The 9,862-nt window shown below is 34.5% G+C and overlaps 1 protein-coding gene across 1 annotated transcript; it reads left to right on the forward strand.

Annotated features, from left to right (window-relative positions):
* Nucleotides 1-7,866: 7,866 nt before the first annotated feature.
* Nucleotides 7,867-9,596, forward strand: LOC137806634 (uncharacterized). The gene is made up of 3 exons (XM_068606851.1): nt 7,867-7,990; nt 8,191-9,127; nt 9,182-9,596. The coding sequence occupies exons 1-3, from the start codon at nt 7,867-7,869 to the stop codon at nt 9,594-9,596; spliced, it is 1,476 nt and encodes a 491-aa protein (XP_068462952.1).
* Nucleotides 9,597-9,862: the final 266 nt, after the last annotated feature.

Raw genomic sequence — 9,862 nt, forward strand, 5'->3', positions numbered from 1 at the left:
TGGAGCTTTTCACCAGAGTCAACCGGCGAAAAATTCAGCCGGCAAGAACAACTATAAAAGGATAATTGATGACAAATCTTTTAAAGCAAATTTATTGTTTTTTAAAAATTGGAACACATCTCAATGATCGAAAGAGAGTGAACATATTTGACCTTTTGGTAACTTAGCAAACTATCACTTTAACATTGAATGAAATTTTTTAGTTTTCAATAAAACCAAGCAAACAATTCATAAATAAGTAGTAATAATAATAATAATTATAAAAAACATGATACAATAAAGTAATTAAATATTGTAAAAGAGTAATTGATGCAAATATATTTAGGCTTAATGACCACCATTTTGGTCCCAATAGTTTTTTAAAAGGATACAATTTCATCCTATTTTTTTAAAATTTAGTATGATCCTGAAGAATTTTTAAAAGTTAAATTTCATCCTAACTTTTTTAACATTAGTTTAACGTGGTCCAACAACTAAATATTAATGTAATTGATGTAAAAATATTTAAACACAAATTTATTGTTTTTTAAAATCAAATATTGGAACATCTCTCAACGATTCAAGATAGTGAACAAACTTGACAACTTGCTAACTCAACAAATTATCCATTAACATGGTTGAAAGATGGTTTGTTTCTAATAAAACAAAGCGCACAATTATAAAACGAGTAATAATAATTAAAAATTGAAAAATGGTAATTGATGCAAAATATTTTAAACAAAATATTGTTTTTTAAATTCAAATATTGGATGATACCTCAATCATGGAAAGAGAGTGAACAGAGTATACCTTTCAGTAACTCAGTAGATTATTATTTAACATTGTCAGAAACTTTTTATTTTTCAATCAAATCAAACATGCAATTCGTAAATGATTAATAATAATAATAATTAAAAAATACTATAAAAAATAATTAAATATTGTGAAAAGGTAATTTCTGCAAAAATATTTAAAATTAAATTTACTATTTTTTTTTCAATTCAAATATTGGAACATATCTCAATAATTAAAAGAGAGTGAACAAATGTGACATTTTGGTAACTCAACAAATTATAATTGAACATTATAGGAAACTTTTCAATTTCTAATAAAACAAAACACACAACTCGTAAATGAGTAATAATCATAATGATTAAAAAAATATGATACAATAAAATAATTAAAAATATTGTAAAAGAGTAATTAATGCAAAATATTTAAAAATGAATGTATTGTTTTTTTAGTGCAAACATTGGACCAAACTTCGATTATTAGAAACACATATCACTGTTTGATAACTCAACAAATTATCATTTAACACTAGTATAAACTTTTCATTTTCGAAAAAAAAAAACAAACACACAATTCGTAAATGAGTAATAATAACAATAATAAAAACAATAATAATAATAAATAAATAAATAAATAAATAAAAACACTATACAAGAAAATAATTAAAATTTATAAAAAGGTAATTGATGCAAAATATTTAAAAATAATTTTATTTTTTAAATTTAAATATTGAAATAAATTTCAATGATTGAAAGGGAGTAAATAGTAGACACTCCATATATAGTAGACGCTCTCTATAGACACTCATTTAGACATGCTTGAGTTGCAGGTGTTATAGACATAGGGTTTGTGCTTTAGACACTAGGATCCGTGTTGTACACACTCTGGTGTATACACTCCCCGTAGACGCTCCCTTTAGACTCTTACTATAGGTGTCGTTGTTGAAATGGGTGCTGGTTGTAGGAGGAGAATAATTAGAACATAATTTTTTCTATATAATAAAAGTATTTAATAATATTAATAATAAACAATAAAAAATAAATTAAAAAGAATATTTTATGATTTGTATTTTTTGTTGGACATCTCAAGAATCCCAACTCAAAGTGTTTGATGAAGCCATGATTGAACCCTTGAGTGAAAACTTGGTGCCTGTGACTACCTAGCTTAGGTTTTGTTTTGGTTGTCTTCATTTATCTTTAACCATTAGGAATGATAAAGGGTCCAAGAACAAAATGATTTTCAATTGGTTAAACTATTTTTTTAATTGGTTAAAAAGGTTTTCAACTGATTAAAAACGTTTTTAACCGGTTTGAATTTTTTTTCCTGAAAAGTTACATTTTTTCAATCTATTATCTTTTAAATCAATTGATTGAAAATACTGAAATGTTTTATATTTTTTATGTAATGTGTTTTACCTCTGAAAAACGATATTTTAATATGTAATATATAAGGTATTTTTAGTTTAAATACATTTTTTTTAAAGAAAAAACAGTCTTGACACAAACTATTAGTTTTAAGTAAAACAACAGATTGTTTTGATTTTTAACTGATTGATTTTCTTGACAATACCCTGTTTTGTTTTAAAATTGTTTATGTTTTAAATCCTATAAAAGGGTGAGTTTGTTTTTTGAAAAATGTTTTGAGAATTGCTTACACACAATACACTTTTACAACTCGAGAGAATCAAAGAGTGAGTTGTTTTTGGGAAAATTAGTCTTTGTTAATCTTTGAGTGTTCTTGGTGCTTAATTTTCATCATCCAACTTGAAGTCAAAGGTTATTCAAAGTGCTTATGTGAATTGGGAGATCCCTTAGTAGTTATTGGTTCATAGTTAAGGTGAATTCGTTCCTTTTCATTATTGTGTTGTAATTTTGTGTTTGTAAGTGCCAATATAGGATTTCTTGGTTGACATCACAGCTATGGCAGGGTGTTGTAGGTTGTGGTTTGTTTCTTGTAGTATTCAAGAACTATTTTTTTATCTTCTTTTGTAAAAAGATTTTTTTTTATTTAGTGAATTCCATCTTGGTGTGAGGTGGGACTGGATATAGCTCTATTGTGAGTGAACCAGTATAAATCATTGTGTGCTTTAAGCTTTTTTTATCACTGCACTTTATTTTTTCTTCATAACTGTTCTTACTACTTTAAAAATCAATCGGTTGTTTTTATATGCAGGTTTGTTTGACTTTCTGAATTGAACTAACTAATGTCCTAAGCAATTATGTGTGGAATTTTGTGTATTGATTATGTTTAAATACACTTGCATTGATTGTTTGAATAAAAATAGTTTCTTGAAAACTAAGTTTGATTTTGTTGGATTTTACATTGGTTTTTTAAAGCAAAAATATCTCCGGTCTCTGGTTACTAAAATCAGAAAAACAATTTGTTGTTCTCAAGTTTAATCTGATAATATTTTTCCTCTTATTATATCTAGAAAAGTAATAAGTTGTTTTCAAGTTTAATTTGTTAATTTTTTTTTCTGTTACTAAAACCAGAAAAGTAATAAGTTGTTTTCAAATATAATATGTTGAAATTAATTCTAAATTTATTTAGAAATTTTTAATATTTTTTTTATAAAAATAGGTTCCTTTTCTAAATTAGTGTTCTTTTAGAAAAATTCAATCTATTATTTTAAAAAACAATCAATTAAATTTATGTCAGGATTGACTAAACTATTTTTTGCAAAAATTTACCTAAATACAATTCACCCCTTCCTCCCCGTCTTGAACTTAGTCCCCCATTAATTCAACAATTATTTAGGATTTAAAATAAGTTAATAATTTTATTAATTTTATTAATTTTATATTCTTATTCAAATAGCACATTAAATAATTTATTATTATTTAAGATTTGAAATAATTTAGAAATTTTATTTATTCTATATTTTTGTTTAAGTATAATATTAAATAATTTATGATTTGTATTTATCTAAGATTTTGAATAATTTGAAAATTTTATTTATTTAAAATTTTTCTTTAAGTAGGAGATTAAATAATTTAGGATCTCTATTTATTTAGTTTTCTTAATAATTTAGGAATTTTATTTGTTTTATATTTTTATTTAAGTAAGTCATGAAATAATTTAAGAATTTTACTTATTTCAGATTTTTATTGAAATAGTACATTAAATAATTTGAATTTGTATTTAGGCTTAATAACTATTTTGATTCCAATGATCTCAGTTTTCTTTAAAAATTCATTGCAATATTCTTTTGTTAGGTTGTTATAATTATAACAGATTCTCAATTATACATGTTATCATCAAATTTGATTTTTTTTTTTTAAAAGTGGGGAAGAAATTACATTTAAAAAAAAAATTGGGATCAAAATAGTTTTTATAAAAATACAATTTCATCATTAGATTTTTAAAAAGTTAAGTAAGATCTGAAAGGTCTTAAAAAGTGAAGTGTTATTTCCCTTTTTGTTAAATTGTCATCATTATAATATATTCACCTGAATGTTTGTTGTCAATTTACATGTGTTGTGTTGAAATTGAATATTTTAAAAATATTTGGGATCAATTTGATTTTTTTTTTTCAAATTTGATATGAAATTATATTTAAAAAAAATATTGGGATCAAAATAGTCAATATTTTATTTATTAAAGATTTTAAATAATTTATAAATTTTATTTATTTCCAAATTTTTATTTAAGTATGAAATTGAATAATTTAAGATTTATATTTATTTCAAATTTGAATAATCTATGAATTTTATTTAGGTAAGAGTTTTATTTAAGTATGACATTAAATAATTTAGAGTTTCTATTTATTCAGGATTTTAAAAAATTTATTGATTTCAGATTTTTATTTAAGTAACACATTAAATAATTTAGGATTTGTATTTATTTAGAATTTTGAATAATTTAAGAATTTTATTTATTTGAAATTTTTATTTAAGTACGACATTAAATATAATTTAATATTTATATTTATTTAATATTTTAAATAATTTAGAAATTTTATTTATTTAAGTTTTAGTTTAAGAATGACATTTAATAATTTAGGATATATATTTATTTAGAAATTTTAGTAATCTAAAAATTTTATTTATTTCAGATTTTTATGAGTTGGACATTAAATAATTTAGATTTATATTTATTTATGATTTTAAATAATTTTAGAATTTTATTTATTTTAGATTATTATTTAAATACGACATTAAATAATTTAATATTTTTTTTATTTTAGATTTTTATTGAAATAATACATTAAATAATTTGGGATTTGTATATTAGGTTAATCACCATTTCTTTTCAAATATTATTTAGAGAAAAGTAATTTCGTCCTCACTTTTTTAATGGTTCACTATGATCATATTTTTTAAAACTTTCAGTACAATATCTCTTATGTTAGATTATTATCACCCCGTATAAAATTATATGTATTGTGACCAAATTCAAGTTTTTTAAAAGATAGAATAAAATTGGGACCAAAATAGTCGTTATACTTTTAATTAATAGAACTTTAAATAATTTAGGATTTTAATTTATTTAAAATTTTAAATAATATATGAATTTTATTTATTTCAGCTATTTATTTAAGTATAACACTTAATACTTTAGTATTTTTTACTTTTTTAAGATTTTGAATAATTTTAAAATTTTATTTATTTTAAATTTTTATTTAAATAGTACATTAAATAATTTAGGGTTTGTCTTTATTTAGACTTTTTTAATAATTTATGATTTTTTTATTTTAGATTTTTTATCCTGCCGGTTGACCTGAGTGCAAGAGTCTTGCCACGTCAAATGTTTCTCCTTCTAGATCAGCTTCGCACCACGTTAGCCTCCGATCTTCACGCCTCAATTCCTCGCGAGAACCTGAAGAAAACAAAGTGGCGCCGCTGCGGCCGATCGCGCTCCGACGCTCAAGTCAGTGACGGAATCACCAAAAACTAAGAGAGGAAATCTCTCAACTCAAGGAACCGTGCGCAGTGAATCTCAGTGTACTTAGCAAATACTCTGAAAGTGTACTGAAGTGTTCTAAAACGCGTACCTCAAAAGTCTGTTAGAGTTCCTTATATACCTGAGCACTTTCTCTCTCCTGACGGTTACACCTCTGGACACGTGGCTCGTATCCAGCTGTACACGTGTCACCATCTGGAGCCCCCTCCACTTGAGCGTCACTTCTACTCTTCAAGCTATTCGACTAAGTTACCCATGCAAGGAGTAACTCGTTGCACAGCTTCCTTGGAGCGCGACCCCTTTAAGTGGCAAGCACGGGGTGTCACCACGCACACCTTCTCTGTGGTCTCGCCTGCCGCTATCACGATCTGCTTCACTTGCACATCATGCATGTTCTGGGAAACTGTTCCCTTGCCTCGACCCCTGGCTAGGGAATGATCATCTGATAACCTCATCCTCCGTGCTTGTACCTCTTGAAAGCCTTAAGCAAGCCTTCCTGATCTCTCGGCGACGTGCCCCTTTCGGCGGTCTCTAACCACCTGATCTCCTAGAACTCACATACGGCGACTATGACGCAAGCCTGGTGACCGCCGGTTATACATACTGGAGATCGGAGAACGCCAAGCCAACAATTGGCGACTACACAGACCTCCCGATGCACTTCCCTTCTGTCAGCCAGGTGTCCCGTCCAACACGCCTATATTATCGCTTGCTGCCACGTCATTACTTTCGATTACCTGATCGGTACACAAGCCCCCGGTCTTAAGCTGAGACTTTGACCAGCGAAAAGACTAAGAGGTCACATCGTCGTCGATCTACGTGGCACTCGTACGGATTTTCCGTACGTTCGTACTCTCTGCCTTTCTGACGCTCCACCAACCCCCTTTTCAATCACACGACACGTGGCTTCATCAACGGTCATTTTTAACTGTCGTTTGCGCTTCCTAAAACGTTCGAAAACCCTTAAACCCTTCGCGCTTTTCACTGTTCCATCATCTTTCTTCATTCTCAAGCATTCCAAACGTTTCTCTACGAACCACGAAGCTTCTCGTCTCTCTCAATCTTCAACATTCTTCATTGTTCATCCGATCATAAAAAGGTAACCCTTTTACTCCTCCTATTGGTATTTGTTGCATTTTAATCGGTTTGCATCATCCATTATCTGTCTGAAGCATACGTTGTGGGCTGTTTTTCTTTTCCTCGTAACCTAAGTTTTCGTCCTTGATAACGTCTATCCCAGCGAACCCTTAATCGTTCGTTCTATCTTCTTCGTCCTCAATCGAGTCATTCTCTGCTATCTTCATTTCATCCCTTTCTCTTTCCTTTGCAGTTCCTGCGATGGCTCATACAAAGTCCACCGCTAACCCTCCTCCTTCATCGCGAAACCCTCCACCCAAAACGCGTAGGGTTGCCCTTGGGGCAAATCCTCCACCAGCACGCAACCCATCACGAGCCTCTGGTGCTCCTTCTAATCTGGCTGAGAGGCCTACCTCTTCTCACGCCAACCCTAACCAGGCAACTCCACCAGTCGCCGGAGGAGCCCCCCTTCTTCCGCAAGACTATAAAGAACTCTATCCCTGGGCCACCCCAACTCTACTGAAAGAGACCTCTTTGATAAATACTGAGTTGGGCGTGCACCGACTGAGGAAAGGAGACCAATCCGACCTCTCCTTTCACAAGGAGCATGACAACAAAGTGACCGTGCTGCCTTGCCTCTCGGGAGAACCGATCTGTGTGGACGATAAGGGGAACAACGACGAGTTGTTCTGCTTCATCTACGCCACATTGTTCAAGAAAGTGAAGCTCAGGCTTCCTTTTACCCGTTTCGAGAGAGAGCTACTGACCGAGCTCAACATCGCCCCTGCCCAGCTTCATCCCAACAGCTGGGCGTTCGTGAGGGCGTTCCAAATTATCTGTGCACACTTGGGGCTGCCGGCTTCGGTGGATGTCTTTCTTTTTCTGTTCGAGGCTAAGAATCCCGGAGATCGTCCCTGGGTTAGCTTGAACGGGATTGCTGGGAGGTCAATCCTCTCGATCTTCCAGCAATCTTACAAAGACTGGAAGGGGAAGTTCGTCAAGGTGTGCCAAAACGACCAAGACCCCTCACTGCTCGACAGCTTCCCCTTGTATTGGGTAAACAAGGGGAACAAAGACTCTAAGGAAAGCTTCAGGAGGCCAAGAAGTCCCGACAACATGGGGGAGCTAGACAAAGATCTCTGTCTCTTCTGGAAGAGTGTGGCTGCTGCCAACATCACCTTCCCCACCGCCTCAATAATTTCCTTCGAGTTTCTTAAGGACCAACTCGAAGCTCACATAGGTCAGCCCCTACCTCAACACCAAGCCTCCCACTTCGCGTTAGAACTAACTTAGAATTTTTACCACTCTATTTTTGGCATCCCACTATTCTGTATTGGCATTAATCTTTCATCCATGTGCTACTTGTGTTTTTTTTTGTATGGACATACTCGCATGTTCTGCTTCTGCCTTGGTTGCTCATCTACCCTTTACCTTGTGTAGATAACATGTTGGGGAAAGGAAAACTGGCAGAATTGAGGGCGATCGCCCGATCTCACAAGCTCGCGGCAAGCTCCCAAACCGTGCCCAACTCGGTGGTGGAGATCGCCGCTGCTCAAGGCAAGACTCCTCCCCGAGGTCCGACTTCTTCTGGGGTACTGCCCGCCCCAGAAAGGAAAAAGCTGGTCTTGAGGAGACCAAAGAGGAAGGCTCCTCAAGTGGTGCAAGGAGAAAAAGAGGATGATGAAGCTACTGAGGATGGCCTCATCACTAAGAGGAACAGGGTGGCCACCTCTTCACCACCTGCACTCCCAACACCAACACCGCCCTCACCTCCAGCTCCATTACAACTAGTCCAAGCAACGCCCTTGGCCGCCGCGCCCCCAGTGGTCGAAAACAGCGATCCCAACTTCATAGAGAACCCTCCAAGCGCCTCCACACCGTTCATATCTGTTGGAGAGGGTCCTCCTTCCACCACATCTATCGCTGGGGCCGCGTTAGGCGAAGATGAGGGCGCTCAGATCTCGCCGATACTGATAACGGAATCCCCAACCTCACCACCACGCCTAGAAGCCCCCCTTGCCCTACAAACTCAAGAGGGTGGTGGTGAAAGTCAGCACCAAACCCCTCCAACACCTCTAGCAGCAACCTCAAGCCTCCCAACTTCCTTTGAAGTGACCTTGAGGCCCTTCACAGCCCAACTGAAAACTATGGCGGAAGATCTTCCCGTGCTTGTATCAAAAGCTGTGAAGGACTCACTCAAGAAGCTTCAAGAGGAGAACTCCGCGCTCAAGGAGTCAAATCTGATGATAAGGGCTGAGGCTGAAAAACTTTCTTGCAATCTGATGATGGTGGAGATTGAACACTCAAGGCTGGAGGACGCCATGGATGCTGAGCTAAGGAGCACGCGCAAGGAAGCCTCCGATCTGCGCCAAAAACTGCACCTCCAACTCCAATAGAAGATCGACTTGGAGAGCAAGCTGGTCCCCTATAGGCTCAAGGTGGCAGATTTGGAGGCTGCAAAAAAGGCGGAAGCGTCCAGGGTGGAGAATCTGGAGAAGAGATCGGGAGATCGGGAGATTCTCCTTGGGAAGGTCGAGAAAGAAAGGGACAATGCTCTCGCCGAGCTCGCCGAAGCTCGCGAGGAGGCAAAAAAGATCGCTGCAGAGCTGGCCCATGCTCGGGACGAAGACAAAAAGGCTGCTGAAGAACTCGCTCGAGCTCGCGAGGAAACAGAAGAGCTGAAGAAGCAAACACACGAGCTCGAGCAGAGTGCTGCCCAAGTCCTCACCGCTGGGTTTGACGCCGCTCTGGAGCAAGTAGCATGTCAATACCCTGAGCTCGACCTTTCCATGGTGTCGATCAGCAACGAGGTGGTGGATGGGAAGATTGTACCCTCTGAAGATTAGCTGCCTTCCTCCATCACCTTTTCTTTGTAAAAAACTTTATCTTGTAATTGCACTGCCTATGTATTTTCTTATATATGCATACAGACTTGAATTGCCACTTTTTATATAACTTCTATTGTTGAAATGTATTGCTTTTTGATACCTCGCCTTAAACGCCTCTTATTCGCTGTGTGGTTAATCAACATAACCGGTGAAACTTACTCAAACGAATTAACTTAGCAATACTCGAGCTCAACCACTCACACACTGCTTTGAACTTGAGCAAA

The sequence above is a fragment of the Phaseolus vulgaris genome, chromosome 11, assembly GCF_000499845.2.
Source record: "Phaseolus vulgaris cultivar G19833 chromosome 11, P. vulgaris v2.0, whole genome shotgun sequence".
Lineage (NCBI taxonomy): Eukaryota > Viridiplantae > Streptophyta > Magnoliopsida > Fabales > Fabaceae > Phaseolus > Phaseolus vulgaris.

Coding starts and splice junctions, on each gene's coding strand:
- LOC137806634 (XM_068606851.1), top strand. CDS start 7,867: ATGGGGGAGCTAGACAAAGATCTCTGTCTCTTCTGGAAGAGTGTGGCT. Junction 7,991..8,190: donor CCAACTCGAAGCTCACATAG/GTCAGCCCCTAC, acceptor TACCTTGTGTAG/ATAACATGTTGGGGAAAGGA. Junction 9,128..9,181: donor TCCGATCTGCGCCAAAAACT/GCACCTCCAACT, acceptor GGTCCCCTATAG/GCTCAAGGTGGCAGATTTGG.